This window comes from Bombus terrestris, chromosome 16 (assembly GCF_910591885.1).
Source record: "Bombus terrestris chromosome 16, iyBomTerr1.2, whole genome shotgun sequence".
Classification (NCBI taxonomy): Eukaryota; Metazoa; Arthropoda; class Insecta; order Hymenoptera; family Apidae; genus Bombus; species Bombus terrestris.
This window is the reverse complement of record NC_063284.1, coordinates 1461647-1481743: the sequence shown is the minus strand read 5'-3', so window position 1 is coordinate 1481743 and position 20097 is coordinate 1461647. Positions and strand designations below refer to the sequence as shown.

General features: G+C 36.1%; 1 protein-coding gene across 9 annotated transcripts in view; it reads left to right on the top strand.

Annotated features, from left to right (window-relative positions):
• The window catches only part of LOC100648035 (cAMP-specific 3',5'-cyclic phosphodiesterase), a 359695-nt gene that overhangs the window by 195292 nt on the left and 144306 nt on the right, over window positions 1–20097 (top strand). For 4 of the 9 annotated variants that reach the window (XM_012317595.3, XM_003401629.4, XM_020867265.2 and 1 more), the window contains exon 2: window positions 14797–16093. The exons of the other annotated variants lie outside the window; for them this stretch is intronic. In XM_012317595.3, the coding sequence (XP_012172985.2) occupies window positions 15066–16093 (1028 nt within the window). In that variant the 5' untranslated portion in view covers window positions 14797–15065. The remainder of the gene's footprint in view (window positions 1–14796; window positions 16094–20097) is intronic. 9 annotated transcript variants of the gene reach the window in all.

Genomic DNA, 20097 nt, shown 5'->3' with positions numbered 1-20097 from the left:
AAAAATCTTGCTTTTTGACATTTGTTCGTCAATGAAAGTTTCTAGAAATTCTCTATTCTTTCGCTATAACGTTTAAACTATATCTAGCGAATAAACGTTTCCAATTACCGGAAAACGCATCTTGAGGCGGGCAATTGCCGCCAACTGCTTCTACCACACACCAAAATAACAGCGAATGTGTCGTCAAAGCACGGTAATGGAGTCATTAGCCTATTAGTCGAGAAGATAATTCACTTCTCTCACAAATTTGATACTAAGCACTTTGCGGTGCCACGAAACCGGTTTCTCCTGTTCCTAAATACAACTCGATATGTCTTTCTATACTTAGTCCATAGTTGTGTAGAAAATGGGCGAACAATTATTTGCCAACTAACCACCACGTATCATTTCGAAAAGCCGAATTACGCCAAGAAACGTGACGTGAAAAATGATTATCCCCGATGACCTTGCACAGACTGGGGAAATTTTGCAACAGAACTTTAAATGATTGCATCTGTCGACGGTGGATAACGTTACAATGCGACTGGTCCCTTGAAATTTATCTCGGGAAATAATAACGTAAAATTGGAATTGAGCGCTTTTACGTTATTTATTAATTTATATTGCAATACGCGAGAACGATTGATTCTTATACGTGATGACGATTACGAAAACGATGGATTGCGAAAAATCTAAAATTTGAAGTTCTATCGAATTTGTAATTTATTTTACGTTATGTCGATGCATGCTACAATAATATGCGAGAAATTTTGCAAAGAAAATATTTGGCTTAAATCACGTACGTAATCACTGGCAGAACGAGAATGTTAAAAATAAATATGACAGGAAATGAAATTAATGAAACAAGAAATTCGAAATTCTTTGCCACAAACATTTACTTTTCTTATCAAAAAATGTTATCTAGAATACGCTAAATGATTCAAGAATCTGATTCACGAACATTCTTGCTAATTAATTTATTACAATTTCTAGAAATCAAGACGCATTGTTCTCCGCGTAAATTGAAATCTTTGCCTGTAATATACCAAATAAATTCGAACGAAACAAATGCGATTTAACTCGGAGGAATTAAAAATGGCATTATCAGTCGAGTCCTTTCGAAATCAGTTTTTAAACTTACCCATTAATTTCTCCTTCATCGAGAGAAAAGAAACAGCCGCTCTTTCCATATTGGAAAACCCCGGCCCATTATCAATTTCAAGCGCAAAAATCGCGAATCCTCGATCCGCGAATTCCTCTCGTTATTCGTATTTTAATCCAATTATCGTGCGTGCAATCTTGTTCTTTTTTCCAGCCATTTCTGCCTCTCGTGCGTTTCAATTATTCGCCGGAGTAGGGAGGGAGGGAGAGCTTTCAATGCCATTGAAATCTCTCAAAACGAAAAAACCAATACAAGATTATTCAAACCTAACGCAGTACCAGGTGGTTGCATCGATTTGGAAGTTTTTGAAAATTTTACCTTAAAATCTCAAATCCTTATTTCGTGTAAAATTATGCGGTACGCCACTCGTGTCCGTAACCTGCCTCGGAAATTATTTCCAACTCCGATCTATAACAATATAATTTAAAACATCGACCATCGTCGACTATAACTTCTCCGGAATGTTAAGTTGCGAGGAATTTACATCGCGCAAAGTCGAGCGTCCGTATCTGTTGCAAAATTTCGTTCGTTGGATGCCAGATAACCAACATGCATGGAACGGCAATGGAAGCCACGCGAAAGTCACTAATTTCCCTTTTAAGACCGACGAATATTTGCCAATTGGTTCGAACATATCTACGACGTGTTGTAATTCGACGAGCCAATTCCGTGCAACGTGGACAAACTATCTCCTTGAACCCAGAAAACGCTGTCGCCCGGGGCTAATTCGTGCTCGTTGCTCGACCAAATACAAACTAGTTGCAGAGAATTGTACAGGCTTGTTTGTATTTTAAGGGAGCCTATGGCTCTGGTTTCCATTTCCAGCAACTTGGAAAAATTGCCACTGTCGAAACTGCAGTGTACTGTATCTGCTCGCCTTGAACTACCGTTGATTAAACTTTTAAAAAGCTTCTCATAGTATTTGAGAAATAGAAAAAAGGTTGTATTCGTTTGAAAGTTTTCTTTTAATTAGAGGGGAATTAATGAAATACGCAGTTAGGTTTTTATTTTTGTCGAGGAGCATTTTAACAATTGTAGAACGGCGTTTGCTCGGCGAACTTAGCTTTGTGTTGCTTTCCTTTTTGTAATATTTATTTTGCAGTTTCTCTTGTATTTTCAGTTAAAAGGACTGGTGGATAGAATCGAGGAATCTTGTTAACGGTTCTATTAAAATATTTCCTGAAAATATTTCCCCCCATTTTATCCCTTTTTCTGCTGTTCTAATAAATTGATTGCGATTAGCATATGTTTCATCCAATACAAATTCCATTCTATTTAAGAGCACAGTTTCACGAAGAACATTTTTATCAAACGCTTTGCCTGCTGTCTCCTAGTTTTCATTCCTAAATTTCCTAATTTATTCTAATCTTAACTCTGCCTCTATGTTTCTTTCTCAGGCATAGTAAATTAGCAGCGGTCCTAATTTTTCTTGCAGCATCTTATAATCCGTATAAGCGGTAGACTCCGTTTGTAGAGAAAAGTATTTTTAGAGATCAGACGAGACAATTCGCTCGTATCCTTTTTAAAATTATAGTATAATGATGTTTGATAAAGGAAATAGCCTAAACCAACGAGTGAGGTGGGAAGAAACAGGTAAAAGGCTGCGGGAGAAAGGATGAAAATGGAACAATGAGCTAGAAGGCTACAGTTTGAATTATGCAAAATGCTATAGCCGTTTTCTGCGAGTTAGGACGCACTCGTGTCGGTCGATCGTATTGTGGACATTCTATTGTCGTCCTACTCGTGATATCAGTTTGATATCGTTTCTACAGGACTAGATAGAGGGCACTATTTCATATCGTAAGGATTAGATAGAAACCATTATTTCATATCACAAGTATCTTAAGCACACGATACTAGCTTGCAGTGTATAATTCTCAATGAATTTCTCAATTGAATTTTATTCTAATTGTAGAAGTACGAACATATCGTTTTAATTCGATAGTTCTTGCAAAATATGATACAATTTCTGTTTCATTTTTGTAGTACATATATTTGTAGAATGGCATGAGATTATGTAGAATGTGATCCTACATTTTAAGTATGCGATACTTGACTTCTAGCGTGTAATACTAAAAGAATTTTTTAGTTGAATTTTATTTGAAATATTGAGGTAGATCCCCTTTGAATAATATTTAGAGAATATGATTACCTTAGTAGATCAACATGATTTTTAAATGTTTAAAACGTCAAACTTTTTTCAAAGACACTCCTACACCATTTTTTACAATATTTGTCTTTCTCTTTGATCAATTTTGATTCATTTTTACGTAATGCGAAACGGTGGACGTGTAATTAAAGAGTTTTATGAGAATTCATTGGAACGTTTAACGAGCTCCGTGTCTATGTGATTAACGAATTCAACCACGCTTGTACGTCAGCTAAACGATAAGCTTTTTTCTCCGAAATGGCAAATCCGTACTCGCCTATCGCAATTTCTCCAATTTTTCGTGAGATTTTTTATTTCCCTAAATAAGTAAGAGCGACAGTTATATCGAATTTACTCTGCGAAATGATTGAAATTTTGTTAAAAACTTTATCGTACGTCATTATGTATTTACGAAACACAGAAAGTGCCATAACGAAAGAAACTTTGCTTCTTATAATTGCAGAATACAGAAATTAACTTTGAAAGATTGTTTGCAGAAAAATGAAAGCATTCGGTTGAAATTAAAAAAAACGTTGGTACGAGAGTTTGGCTATTAAATATTTAAGAATACGACTGTTTAAAATTAGAAATAAAGTAAATTACAGCTCAGAATCTTTTTCTCAATTAGACTTTCCAACTAGACTTTGTCGAACAATGTAAACGTTATTTTTCCATATAGAATTACAATGCATTCTTATAAATTCATTTAATTTAACTTTCTTACCATTCGCATTTACTAAAGGTTACACGTGTCTTTGATAAAAAGAATGAACATTGTAAACTTTATAAAGGTACGAGCGTTACAGACAAAAATGTTACTTTAACGAGTTGATATTTCGTATTCTGCGTGTAGTATTCAAGGTAGTATTGCTTTCACAATGAACGAATGCGTCCTTTGTTAAAATAACACGTAACGGGAACAATGTTCACGTTAAATAATCTAATTATATGGATGTTCCATCCTTTTGAATAAAATTGTGGGATGATTACTTTGTAAAGGGGGATGCTGGGAAAAATTGGAGGATTAAGTATTTCGAAATAAAATTCCAGTATTTTTCGTGCAACAGAAAATAATATGTCAAATCTTGTGTGGAAAATTTTCATGAAAAGGTAAAAAATATTCCCACAGGCTTACACGGTATTTTCATCGAACATTTTGTCGAATATTTTCATTATTATTTGTTTATAATACTAGCATCGATACTGACTTACAATGGTATTTTGGAAAAATTAAAAAATTTCGAGGGAAACAAAAACTTTCAAACTTTTGAATTTCCATATGCATAGAGTTTTTTAATTTCACAACGATCAAACTTTTACACTGAAATTAGTAGCTTAAAAGACTCTAAAAGATACCCGGAAAGTTACAAATATCCTATTTTACGGATCTCTGGAACATTCTAATTTATTTCCACAGATTGATGTTCAAAATAAAAAGAATTTTTCTTAAAATTACACGTTCGATGGAAAGTGGCAGCATCTTTAGAATAAACAAATGGTTTATCTCTAGCGAAACGTTGCAGGAGAATCGACGAATTAAGTCGATCGATATCGGTCGTTGTCGATTGTACGAGAAGCTTGGATTGGCCGTGTTTCATCCTCGATGCTCGCATCATTTCCCCCGCGAAACGTGAAAAATAGCCAATGCTGTTCGATGCCTGTGGAACGATTTATTTTACCACGCCACGTGAAATGGACGAACTCCTAATTCTGACGCAGTAAGCGTGAAACTGTGTAATTTAATACTATTCACGCTTGACTGCTAATTAATTTGACACTTGATATCATTATTAGTTATGTTATCAAATATCTTCTTTTCGTATCAGTAATATTTACTTTTGTGTAACTCGATACCATGATTACTACTGATACTCGACTAATAATTATTTATCTCACTTGATACTATCGTCCGATTAAATTGCAACAAACTTTTTTCACTTCACGAAGCTGCTATTACATTTTACACGACACGATGTCACCTTTTATTTCTTACTATGTTCGCTTGCATGTAATTTAATGCCATTGATACTTGATATTTGATACTCGATATCGTTACTTTGCTAAATTCTTTGCTCTAAAATTGAAGAATTAGAATTTTGTGATTTTCTAAAAATTGCAGAATATTTCAATTGCAAGAGGCAATCATCGAATTTATCATCAACATGTACATATCTGCAAACACAATTAGGAGTGCTTCATTGCTGAATGCTTCATTCCGAATTTATTAAGGCAATTACCCATAAATCAAGGTTAGTCGCAGCTAAACGAATTTCCAGGAAAATAAATTGAATTCCACACGTACAAATCAATTTATGACAATCGCGAACGAATCGTTTAATAATTCCTTCATAAACGAAGTAACAACGAATATCGAATGGAGCAAGTAAATTAACACGAAGATTAAAGCAATTAGGTGAAGCCCTTGGAGCAAACAAATAGAATTAAAAAAATTAGCTTCTGTTCGTTATAATACGAAGGGAGTAAAAGAGCTCGAGTTATGGGTCGCATAGAAATCACTCATAAATAAATTAAACGGGTAGTTTAAGTCAACTCTCGAGGGATTCCCCGAGCAGCAGACAACGTTCCCTGAAAAAAAAAAAATAGATTTTCTCGCGGGAGTTTTCGCTGGAAAATTCTCTCGTACAAAAAGGTTGCGTTCGTGATTGGAAATTGTTGGTCTTTCTCTTTCTCTCTCTCTCTCTCTCTCTCTCTCTCTCTCCTCGCATCGCTCGAGAAATCCACAATCTCTTCTTTACACAAGAAGCTCGCTAAACGATACTATCGAACTCTCGATGGGAAACCTTTTGATTTTATTTTGCCAATCTTCCTTCCAACGTTTCGTTTTGTCTATTTATTTGTTCTTGAATTGAGAAATTCTTCCTCGCTCCTGCGAACGTATGTTTCGAAATCTTTTTCGTTTAGTTTATAGGGGAGATAGGTGTTTTCGAAACATTTCGAGTTACGAGTTCGTCGATGAGATGGTCGTGAAATTAAGAAATTGAGAAATGAAAGATTCGCAATAAGAAATTTTGTATAACGTAGTACACGAGTTGCCAGGATTAACTCGTAATAATTGTAAATTATTCAGTTAGCAAAGATTTAATTGTGAACTGTAATTTAATTTCTTTCTGCCTCGATAATTATTATCTCAGACGCGATCGTTATTTATGGAGTTTCGAGAATCTTGCTCGACTTTATGACCTTTCTTAATCATCTCACTTATTAGTGCTAATTAAGAGAAATTTTTCATAGGAGAGAGAAAGTTTACTGGAAGATAATATTATAATATCTTGATCCACTGAAATATAAGCAGTACGACGAATCTTCATTAATAATTATACTTATTGTACAATAATTTTCATCGTCGATCAATGTGCATTCTAGGTATTAATGATACGTGCCATTAAAAAGTAACGAAAATATAAAATATCCAAACTTGTCAAATAAAATTATAAGAACCGAACAGAGAGACATAGAGCACCAAAATTTAGTATAAGTATACGAAATTCTGACATTCTCTAATTCTATCTTTTTTTCTTTTTCTTTTTATCAATTTCACAAAAGGTAGATGAGAACATGAAAAATGTTAGTACTTTGAAAGAGTAAAAAAATATGGGAAGAAGAAACGAGCTAATTAATTTAATAATTTATCGAGATAACGCGATCGTTAAACACCCTATTTATAAGCAAGATAATTATTGAAGTGTCGGGAGACTTGAAGTTTGGCAAAACCAAAGTTGCTGCAGCTTCGATGGCAATTTAAACTTTAATATCATGGAAGCTTCCAATTAACTACGGGTCCTGCATGCTCGAGTCAACTCGGCAGTTCGATTGGCTGTTCCAAGCAGCGCGAATTCGCTAAATAATTTAATATTTGTTCGATTATCGAATCTCCATGTTGCGACACATTCCAATCAAATTAGACGACAGATGGATCGTATCAAAAGACAAATGATTTTAGGGGTCATTTTTTTATCACAGACTGTTTTTCTCACATCCATGATTTTGCATCTGAGAGATTATAATTTAGTTGAGAAAGTTCTTAACGAGTCATTCTCCTTTGAAACTGTGGAAGCTTTCTTCGTTTTATGCGGAAAGATTGCGAAAGCTCCTTTCCTTGTGACGCAAGAAGCATGTTTCTCTTGGTTGTCAAGAAAATCGATGTCTCTTGACAGTTCTGTTAAAATTCGTGTGTCTAAAACTTTGTGAGAATTTTCCTGAAGTTACGCGAATTTTTATATCCTTTTACAACTGTAAAATATATATAAACATGATTAAAATCCGAAATCTCTGTAAATTATTTCCAAACTTATGTTTGAAAAGGTTGAGATTTCCTTTTCAATTGTTTTCATGGCCTTGCGACCAAATATCTATAAATTTTTATATCAAACCGAATCAAAACGAAAATTTATTTCCAAAATTCTGATAATCCTGCTGTTAATTGTCGTACGAAATTTGAGTAAAAATCATGTATTCGTAAATATTATATATTAAATACATCAATTGTGAATATTACAGACACGTGGAGATAGTGCGAATTACGTATTTTACACCCGTCTCTGGAGGATTTCCGAGAATTTTATCGAAACTGTCGCCGTAATTCACCTGCAACCGTAACAAACGAGCGTGTGCCGAATTTCCTCTAGCGTTTCACTCGCGAAAAGCGATTATTTACGATCGATAAATTCTTTTTTCCGGTGGAAAACTGCATTTCAAGCGGCGATACACGATTGACGGAAACTTTTAATAAAATTCGTCACCATGAAAATTCACGGTATCTCGTCTGAAATGCAAATAACGACGGTACATATTCATGCACGACTTGTTTATTTTTCAAGAACGTGCGCCATGTAATAGGGAATTTCGATTCTAAATGTTTCGTTTAACGAGCACTCTCGATCGTGGCGAACAATTGAGGATCGTTGGAATGCAAACAGTTGCTTTCATTTTCGAATATATAACGTTTTTATGTAATCATACGAATTTGAAGATTGAAGTATTTCTGATCGAAGATTAAGGAAGGTTAAGAAATTAAGAAATATAAAAATAGTAACAAAATTACTACTTTCCTGGATTAATAATTTTCCAATGATTAGTTGGGGAAATGGGAAATGATTCCGAGAGATTTTTTTATGGAAAATTATAAATTATATATTATGTGTTATACAAAAATGCCTAATTATAAATTAGGATTAAAATTTCGGATTATTAACTATTATTGTCAAAAAAAGAAGAAGGACAAGAAGAGAGGTGACAAAACACTTACTTAGACGCATCCGAATTGATATTAAAGTTAGAATGTCTCGCCATAACGTGAGCAACGACTCGGGCAAACTTCGAATATGGCCTTTATCATCTCCGGGGTCCAGTAAAGTTAATGCTACGCTTCGGGTGTCGAGTCGCAGCGCGAAGGTCCAGAAGGGAATGGGAAATCACCGATCAACCAATGAAACTCGAAACTATCGCCGCATTTCCTCTCTACGCTTTCTATTGAATATTCCTTAATTTTATAAATTCTAGAATTTGGCTTGGTACTCGCTGATCGATGGAACTTGGATACTACGCTACTGTTTCTTTTCTAAGAACTATTTATATAATTTTGGGAACTAAAGTAGGTCATGTTAGGTGGAGGTTGGAGATCAAGCAAGTTTGCCAGATGACGAGATGTGATATAGATGTTTAGATCCGCGTCGCGATCAAAATTCCTGTCCCTTTCCTAAAAGAAATATTGCGTAGGAAATACTCGTTGAAAGATGTATCGAAACTTTGCTAAAAATCCCCACAGAAATTCTTCCTCCTTTGCCAACGAAATAATTTTTCAAAAAGGCATCAACACCTCTTTATATTAAAATTCATATTAAAATATGCGTTGCCACCTTGCTAAAAATCATGGCAGAAATTCTTTCCTTTGTTTTTCAAGAAAATATTCATTCAAAAGATCATTGACACCTCGGATCTCAATCAAAATCCCTTTTGTCATGGAAATATTCCCTGAAAAATTCATCGACGACGATATCAAAAAAGAGTCTTTGATTTCTTTTCGATCTCGTCTAGCTATTCCTGCCATAAATTCTCTCCAAAATCTACGACTTAACCCATGAACATCACTATCCAAAATTCCACATTAATCAAAATTCCAAAATAATGATGATCCAAACGCTTATGACTGTCGATTCTTTGATTTATGTTAGGTCTGTGCAAGTATAGTAATAAGCAAAACAGCCCTTAAATACTTTATGCAGCCACTCTCTAGACACAGCCAGAGAGTCCAATTCCCTAAAAGCTCCGGATGATATACTTTCCACGATTATTTCAATAAGTTTGACAGCGAAAGCTGAAATCTGCTAGCGCACGCCGCACAATGTGCACAGTAGCGTGAATTACTAAACGGCAATGATCAAGTGGCGCGTGCAGAGCGGATCGCGTCTGCTTGGATCGATGGATACAGCTGGCTTGCAATAACGTGTATTATCAGAGCGGTTCACAGTCGACGAAGTCTAGCTTTGACCTACAACTCTGGCAATCTGGCTAGAATCCGACCTGGCCTATGAAATCCCCTAAATTATCCGAAAACTAATCGCTGAGAGGAGAAGCTATCGCGTGGGAATTCGTCTTTAACGGTAAAGGCCAGAGAAACTGGAACACTTTCGATGAGCACGCTGCAAGTGCTAGCTGACTGAACGCCTGACCCACGCAGTCGTGATCTAATTCTCTGATAGCGTCGATAATAGTACCATAGGCCTCTGAGTCGGTCTTCCGTGACGTTGGATTAGTTGGTCTTCTTTCTTGCGATTTTGATTCTCTTTTTGCTTTCCATTCTTCCCTCTGTCGAAGCGCACCTGTACCTTTGCGAGGTCTTGGCGGGTGTCACAATTAGGAGTTGGACTTTTATGTGTCGGATCTGTTCTTTCGGGCTTTACAATTTTTACACTAATTGGCTTCCGTAGTTTAGTTTTCATCCTTTTTTTATCTTTTGTCGAAGCTCGCCAGTTTTTTTACGAGTCTCGACGAGATTCAATGCGTAGAATCTATTCTTTCCAGCTTCCACATTTTTAGACTAATTGGCTTTCGTATTTTGATTTTCATTACCTTTTCTGCCTTTCGTTGCAGCGCATCGGGGTCTCTTCACGAGTGTTTCAATCGGCGGTTATATTTTTATGCCTAGGACTTGTTCTCTCGAGCTTCACGATTTTTCGATTAATCGTTTCTTCTTTCTTCTGATTTTGATTGTTTTCTTTTTCCCTCCTATGCTTCTCTTTCTTCGATTATATTTTTCTTCCATCGATATAAACTCGCTCATAATATTAAACAACGTCGAGTGGGTGGCTTAGCGTAAAACTTTTTTATTACTCGGATTAAGGGAAGTGTAACTAAATGTCGACACGATAAATCGTGTGAAACGACGTGGGTGGGTGGTTCCTCGCTCCTTAAAACATTAAATTGGCAAAGGTCGAGTTGTAGAGCTCTCAAGCAATCGAACGAAAGAATTCTGGCACGTTTCCCTGCTATCGGGAAATTTTCAACGATTGTTAAAAATTATCTATTAATATTATCTTTATTTATAGCCTCCTCCTTTCGACTGTTTTTTAATTATGCAAATCTATCTGTTAGATTATCAAACTATAATACGATTTCTTTTTTATTTATAATATCTCACGAGATAACAAAATAATAAACATTATTCATCGAAATGGTGAAAATAACTATTCGAATATTTCACAAGTTAGTATTCTATCGTATTTCAACTGAGATATTCCGTTTATATAGAACGATGATTGGACTGGATCCACGTAAACGAAGAAATGCGCAGATTTTCATTAAAAAAGAGCTGTGCAATACTGCCATAATGTTCGTGAAAGGACTATAATCCTCGAAAGATAATTCCTTTTCAACCATTCGTCTTTTTCCTTCGATCCAATTCAAATATTTATATTTTCAAGAATTTATCATTCTGTCGTCGCTTTATTCCTGCAACATGATAGTAACATGACCGTTGACCTGGAAGGTGCTCCATTAATTATGTTTTGTCGGAAACACCCTGGGAGACAACTGCGGCAACGTCTCAGGAAATATTCGCCTGAATGATATTCGAGAGTCGATATGAGTCACAGCGTATATTACGTGTATGAAAATATAATAGCAATCGAACAATCTCACGTTAATTGTCATGTTTTTTAATGTCACGTTTCAGAAAACTGTTTGCTTTGTCTTAAAGGCATTTCCAGAGAATGGACGAATTATCAATCCGTTCGATAAAATTGAAATACACGTGAATATATAAAATCGTCGAGCACACTTGCGTCGATTATAAATATAATTGGCAATAAACGAAGTCCGAATGTAATTGAGATTCTTCGTCTCCATGAACTTTTCATCCTCTTGTTGCAACCTCGAATGAGCGTGGAGGATAATTAATTGGAGCGGAATGCGGAGATTGCTTACCGAGCAATGTTGGCAAAGGGAAAAAGATATCGGGAAAAACGGTACAGCCACGAGAAATTAGATCGTTTGTTGAGTTTACAACAAAGAACTATTCTGTAGATTCTGTTTCAGGAATTAAAAGCTTCTGACTCGATCATTGACATTGAGGTTAGGATTGGGTATTGAGTAAAGTATCGTAGTTGAGTACTCTGGTAAAAACTAAAAGGAAAGCCTCGGGACGTTGAAGCTGAATTAACGTGAATTACGAGCGCAATAAAAATTGTAATATCTAACGAGAAAAATATATTTTGATTTATCGAATTGTTCATTAAAAGAACGTGGCCAGAATGTGTGCACTAAAAGACTATATAGAAACCATAGAGCATTCTTCAAAGAGCATTGTAAAAATGATACGAAAAGGGGAATACGATAATCTGACAATTCCCTATAAAAGATTCCCCTAACATACTAAATCACCGAATCACTTGGGGTTCGCGAACTCGCGCCAATGTTCATGCTACCATAGTATCTATTAATAAGCATCATTCGATCCTCGAAACGACTCATCCTAAAGCTGTTGAAAATAAATTTAGAAACGTGCTCCAGGCGATCATCTCCCACAGAGGATGGGTCCAAGAATATATGAAACGGTGTCCCTTAATATCGAACGCATTCCCCTGGCAATCGTTGCCTAAATTAAACGCCATTTGCGTCGCAAAGCGAGAGGCGTCCGAGCACACATCTATTGTCCGTATTGTTCGTGTTGGGGACCATCTGTGCAGACGTATCCTATTTCCAAATGCAGTTGCGTGAATTAATCACGCGTCGCTAATTCGATCTGAACAATTTCTCTCTTAATTTCAATGGCGAGTTGTTTCGTCCTCTGGCTCTGATTTCGTTTCGTCTACGGATGAAATTCGATCTCAACTCGAGTTATAATGGCGAGTAGAAGAAACTCTGAAAATTGATACGCTATGAACTTTAGTCATTTTTAGCTATCAACTTTCCTTTATCCGTCATTTTATCTGTCGTTTTGTTGGATATTATTGCTGGAATTTTTTAATGTTTATGCGTGCCGAGTTTGAAATTATCGACGTACCAGTGTCGACAATTGAGTTTTATGGTCGACGACTATATTATATTTTGAGATGTATAGTCGATGACTATACGGTTCATACGATGAGGGACTTAAAAATTCTTAATAGGTTTTGCGTCCGTGAATGCTTCGCATTAATTTTAAAGTGGTTAATTGAGACCTTGACAGGGTTGTTCCATTTTCAGGACGACGATTATCATTCTTGAGGAGAGCGGGGTAGGTTTTACGAGTGGGACGGTTTTGACCTGTTTCGAAAATGAGGTAGCCTCTTTCACACACACGTTCGCGAACTACGTGGTTCTTAGTTTTTGAATTAAATTAATTGGTGTTAAATGGTGAATTGAATTAATTGGTGTTAAAGTGACATCGAACGATAAAATCATTAGTATATCATCTCATCTCGTGCTTGTTAAATGTATTACCAGAGAATCAATTAATTTTCGATAAACAATATTCCACATACTTACAATTCTCCCTTCGATCAATTTCAATAACGATCGTTCGAGCCTTCAATGCCAGTCTCGTTCCAAATGAAACGTTGTGTTTGCAAACCAGCATGAAATTAACTTAATAATGTAACGATATTGAAACATCGAATTCCAAAACAACGACCCATTTCAACTTGAAAAACCACAGCAACCACGTAGCCTGTCTATGGATCGCCGTAATTGGCAATATTTGCAAGCAACAGTTTTTGTAGAATCTAGTTTCAAAAATTTAAAACCGTTTAATTCCCCACTATTCTTTCAAACTCGAGATCGATAGCGCAGTGTGCGACTCTCTCCAGAGAAAAAAAGCTTGAAACTGGATTTTACAGGGATCGATTAACCTAATGCCACTTCAGGCAATTCGGCTGATCGTTTAAAGTGAGATATTAGATTGTTGCCGTCGTAAAATTGTGGCAATCGCGTTAACGCGCTCGCTAGAATCGATGCTAACGACGATTGGATCAACCGGTGATGCGAGACGGATCGATCTTCCGTTCCCAGGCTCTCATCCATGCGACTTTTCATAGCTGCACGAAAGTGGAACGAAAAAGTACGAAAGGGTGATGTTTCATGGAAAATTGATCGCTAGTACAAAATAGTCAAAGGTAGAGGAACCTGATACTGTTTCCTGCTATAGGTATGATCCACTGGTGCTTCAGTTTCAGAGGATTTTTGATCTGCGATAATTAAATTTTTGTAGATTTGATGATATTTGAGAATCAATCGCTTGTTTCCATATTATTCTAATCTTATTTAAATTTAGGCTATTGGGTCGAATAAATTATTCGTTCATTCAGCTAACAAATTAAAAAACTTTAATGACAGTCTTAGAAAAATCGAAATATACCTGCATTGAATATTTAGCAAATTAATCACACGAAAGTAAATTACTATCGATGTGTATAGCTATGATGCGTATCATCGTAAAATCTGTTGTACAATAATAGAACATAATCAACTTCATCAAGGTCTGCTTGATAACTTGAACTCGAAATATCGCTAGTAGTTAATGAACGATCTGAAATTAGATGAGAGAAACATGCTCATCCATAACGATTCGTACCTGGATATAGGCTCACGCGAAAGCATGCTAATCCTTGAGAGCCAAACGTTTCTGGGTTAATCTATCGGGTTATCTAGTCGATAGTAGAGCTATGATAAACCTATTTGGTTATAGTCGATCCAGATTCAAATAGTTCGCTAAATCTCCCGTCGCAACTATTCCAAATGCTGTATTACAGAAACCATCAGTTTTCGTTCAAAATTAAATTCAATTAAATTAAGTTGTAACGATAAAATGGTAGAAACTATAATCTTCCATTTTAAATTAAATTCGATTGAATTTCAAATATAAAATATCTGATACATTCTAGTTGAAGATTGAATTTAATTAAATGCAAAATGATAGAAATCAAAAAATTCCAAGGTGACTAATGGTACTCCAAAAGAAAAGACCCGAAAGCCCAATGACACTAAAAGACACAGGTCTTAACTCTTTCAGCTTCCCAGTTAGACGCCGAACGAGACATCGTAAGAGACAGAAATAGGCTCGAGCCGTATCGTGGCTACCGTGATTCTCATTGTGATGATTCGGGAAACCCAACAGGGATCAAGATACGGTCATCCGTGACCCGAACTACGAGATTATCAGCGCTGTTTCGGCCCAAACCCACTCAATCTGCCTATGCCATTTAAAATCCTCTCCAATCCTCTCCTATAAACCATTTCTACTTCCGCATCAACCTGTGTGTTACCCAGAAACTCTAAAAAATGGATGATGACGACACAGATGAGAAACGAGAATCTCTAACCTTGGTCAACAAGTTGTCTCACAAAGAATCAGAAAGCAAGCTCCTATTGTCTTCGAAATCTATATCCAGAAACAGGTTCGAAGCAAGACATCAAAAGGGCTCCACGGAAGATTCTGACACCATGGACGGTGCCTCCGATAATAAAGTGGAGAATATCTCAAAAGATGAGGACACCTCAGAGCCCCTAGTGACCGATGAAAAGGGTACCAGGATCTCAGACAGACATTGTCATTCCCTGGACGTTCCAGAGGAAGCAGAGTCTCTTCTGATGACTCGACAGCAGGCTATTACGAGGACCAGCCTAAGAGTGGGCGAGGGAGGGAGCAAAATATCCAGGTTTCCTGAGAACAGATCTGCTTGTCTAGGTCTGTTCCATCGAAGCCCTCAGTCTTCGTCGAGTCAGGAGGATTACGAACCCGAAGTGAAGAGTCTGTCCAAGATTCAGAAACAACAACAGCATCTTCTAACCACAGGGAGTGAGACTCAGATGACAGTTCGATCTATGGAGAGTCTTAGAACCTCGAGGAACTTTCTGAGCGCGGATGAGCGATACATAGAGGATTCTAAGAGCTTGGAGTCTCTGTCACTGTCTTCAGAGTCTCACGTGACAAGTTCCAAGAGTCATTACAGGAGCTTCTTGACATCTTCTAGCAGTGACGTTAGGAGGATCATGACTGTTGAGTCAAAGAGTAGCGACGATCTTCATAGAGAGGAGAGTCTAAATGCCGAAGTTAGACGTGGTCTGTTTGCCAATACTGGGCTGGAGAGAAAAATCCCGCAGCATCTTAGTTTACCACCGCCTTCCAATGTGTTTTCTCTGACCAGTCCAGGTGGCAGCGACAGGAAGATTACCATTTTGAGTCCATATTCGCCGATTCAATCTATGGAATTCCAGTTTTCCGCGCAAACGCTGAAGAGTAGACGCAAGAAGGCGATCGTTTTGCCGAGGTTGGTCTTACCCAGAAGCGAATCCGACGTATTCCTAGAGTGAGTAGTAAGATAATACATAGATTGAGCGTTAATGAGTTGTTGTCAAGATGTGGGGCAATCAGAATGTGAAATTTGGGTTTATTGTTATATTTGATGTTATGAGTAAATGGTGTTTCGTTGCGCTTTTTGTATTTTAAGATCCGTGAAGGCTAATGTTTCTTATAATGCTTAATTACGTTGGCTATCGTCTATTGGTTTTAGGGGGAAATTGAAAATTCCAAGTTTGATAGGAATCTTAAAAAATGTTGCTATATGAGATTATAAAAATTTGTGAAACTTTGGTATTTGAGATATTTGAATATCGAATATTTGATGTGGAATTGCGAAAATTTAAAGATTTACATTTTGAGATAGAAATCCTATTAAATACCTAACTTAGTCAAACAAGATTCAGACGTCTATAGTAGTTTCCTAGATATTACAAAGCACTCAGCCATCCTAAGTAAGCTTCACATATTCAACCCATCCAGGTGAAGGAAGCAAGTCAGACTTCGCCTACCTAGTAAAGAGATAAACAAATGAGTCTTGGGCTTCTAGCCGCGTAAGCTTTCCAAGCTCTAATCTAACGTTACCACTAATTAACACTTGAGTAAGAGTTCATTATGGAGGAAAGTTTATACATGACCCTTTTAGTGTTACCATTTCAAAGGATCAGCTTTTAGCCGCTTCTCTGATCAAGGGCTGCATCCTTTGCATAGAGAAACAACTCGATGTTTCGAATCAATTCGATCCTAGAATAAAGCTAATTTCGTTGCGCGTAAATAGAATCGAGGAAACGTTGTGCAAGGATTAAATTTCAGCTTCAGCTGGATACAGATCTCTTTCATTTGTGAATATTTTGCATAGCTTCATGGAATACTCTGAACAGTGTTTTCTTCATTCATTCCTGATTTAATTCGTGTCTTTAACAATTTTAGGATAGTATGATTTCAAATATATCGCAATTTAGATCAGCCTATGAAAATACACAAGTTTTAAATTACACATATCACTTTCGTATATAAAAAATCGTATTTTTTGAAGAAACATTGTAATGGAATATTATCATCATATGTATTTTTCTATTTTTAACAGAAAAGTAATCTGTCATAAAGATAATATAGTGTACCGACTATAAGACAGTAATTAGATGTAATTATAATGTGAGTATCAAACATAATAACTGCAAGACTATAATCAAGTGACTTTAAAATATAGTATAGAGTGTAGTAACGAAAACAAGGAATCTAAAAATCATCATTTCAATAGATTTACCACAATTCTAATTTTAGAATAGAATTAAAAATAATGGAAGCGTAGATAGAGTTTCTATTGTACTAGAAACATTCATGATGACATTGTGAGATCGTGGTGATTAGGTCGAATATTTGTTCGTGTCACGACATCGTGGCCGGCCATTTCCACTGATCGCACGCTTTCGAGTCGAGCAATTCCGAAGATTGGCTATGTTAACAGATTGATTTGATTCGACGTCGCTACACGAATCCCCGTTTTGCTGGCCCAGTTTCCGCTTTCAATAAGAGCATTCGCCTACTTTTAGAGAGAATTGATTATTTATATATGATAATAATAGAAGTCAACTATAATATTCCTTTATGATCTTTATTTTCTTGCATTTGAAATGAATACGAATTTAATTTAAAAATTAATTTCATCGAAATACATCTTTATTACTGTCTGTATGGAAATTTTAATATTTATCCGAATAAAAAGTTAATTTGACCGAATGAAACTTCGAAATGCGCAAAATACAGGATTTAATGAGAAACAAAATGAATGTTCATTTGTAAAGGTCATGTTGTTTATTCGAAAAATAATTCCTTCCGTTATTGTTAAACGACTCGGTTGGTGAACGAGAGGAAAAAGTACGGAATAATATTAATTATTCATTTTGACTTCGAGGAATTGGAGTACGCAACAATTACCCGCTGATTATAATATAAAGCATTTTCATTAATTATTTACAGCCGGTGGAAGTATTGATTATGCGGTTGTTTGTTTCATTAATCATGAGAACACGCAGATTCATCAACAAAGCGACATATATAGTGCGATTAGTAGAATCACGTTAATTACACGGAATCGGTTATAAACGCCAAATAATATGCAGCAAATTAATAGAAAGTAACGAAATTTCGTAAAATTGTGTCAATTTGAACGATGAGAGTGGATTTTGATATTTCCATTGGTATACGGTCAGTAATTTGTATAAATTTCATTTACATACAGCTTTCACTCAGCCAGAATTTCAATAAGGCGAAGGAGATTGTCAGAAACTAACCAAATTTCATCTCAATTTAAACGGTAAAATAAATACAAGAGAAATTTGAAATGTCCTCTGAAACGTATTCGACATATTATATTTTCAAAAATTTCATTTCGGTATTAGTCGACATTAATCTTATCACGTGGTACGTAGGAAATAAATAAAAATCAATAGAACTTCGTGTCAATTTTAAGTAGAAAATAAATCTAAATCTCAATCCGATTCCTCAGACTCATTAAAATCTCACGTTCTTTTCCGTCTGATATTACAGATACGCAAAAGTCAACGAAAACTTTTTTGACACTATCGAAAGTGTGAAAATCTTCCCTTCAAAATGCTTTTTGAATCATGTCGATACGACGCTCCGTTCTTCGGATATCGTCGTTTAAAGACAAGTCTAATTTTTCATACCAACTGTGTGCGTTTCGCTCCAACACACTTGGACCTCTCGTTCGCACTCACACACCGACCCGTTCCGTTATAGTCAGGCGTGCGCTGGTCAGTGACAGTCGTTGAGTCAGCGGGTTTATTGCTAGTAGCAACTTACGCGTTTCCAGGAAAATCTACGTTGCGCCGACATAGTCACGCCGCACTAAACATCGTAGGAATTTAAAGGCCAGTATCTCGGAAACGAATTGAGATATCGACGTGAAACAAAGCACGTTTTCAAGGGTAAGCTTTAGGCTACTCGCTGAATTTAATTGTCCAAGGCATACTTGCCCCCTTCTAGATATATTTTCAAGTCAAATTTGATTAACGTGCTACCTGAACGTATGTTAGGAGCGCTTCAATTAATGAGTAATTAAAGTTCATTAATGTTCATCAAAAATATATAAAATATTCAAAGTAGGGTATTTACTGTAATGTTTGGTAAACGAAACAAATTTTTATGTAAATTCCATTTCTTTAGCTATATTCATAGAAATATCCTTATAATAAAATAAAAATCTTATTGATTAGACTTTGTATGAATATAGAGGGTATTGAGAACGTTTCAATACGTGTTACTTTAAGATGAATTTGAAGTTTTTTAAATGACTGAAATGGGCATTTGCGATTTCTTAAACATTCGAAAATGAAAAATTTCAGAAATTCGATAATTTCGAAGTTAGAAGATGGGAATTTGAAACTTGATGACCTTTCATGGTCCACGTTTCGAATTCTCATGTATTACTGGTGCATCTATTGGCGAATGGTTCGACCTGAATTTAACAGGGAATAATATATCATTCTGTAGTAGGATTGGGGATGGACAGCTATCAGAAAGGTGTGATGGGGATTCCGCTAGAGGTATCCGTGTATCGAATTCGTGAACAATCGATTGCCGTGGCGTTCTGTTTGTTTCTGGAACGAGCTTTCGTCGCACAGATACCCATAGAATTAATTTCCAACGGTAATCGCGTTATAGCGGGTCAACAGGCGATCGTTAATTATCCTGCCCCGATGCAACTTCAATTTCGAGTGAAGCCAACCATAGTTCCAACATCAATTATTTACGTTATTCCAAGCTTTCGAATTTTAGTTTGAAATTTTAGTAAATATTCGGGTGTTCTTCGAGTACCTCGAGCTATTCGAAGCTCGCAAGCTTTAATTTTTAACTTTTTACCATTCGAAGCTTCGGAGTTCTAAACCTGAATACTCTACAATTTTCTATAATAATTGGCATTTTTTTAAATTATCATCCGAGGACTGGAAAATCAATTTTCTGAATTATAGCAAATTCGGCAAAATCGGC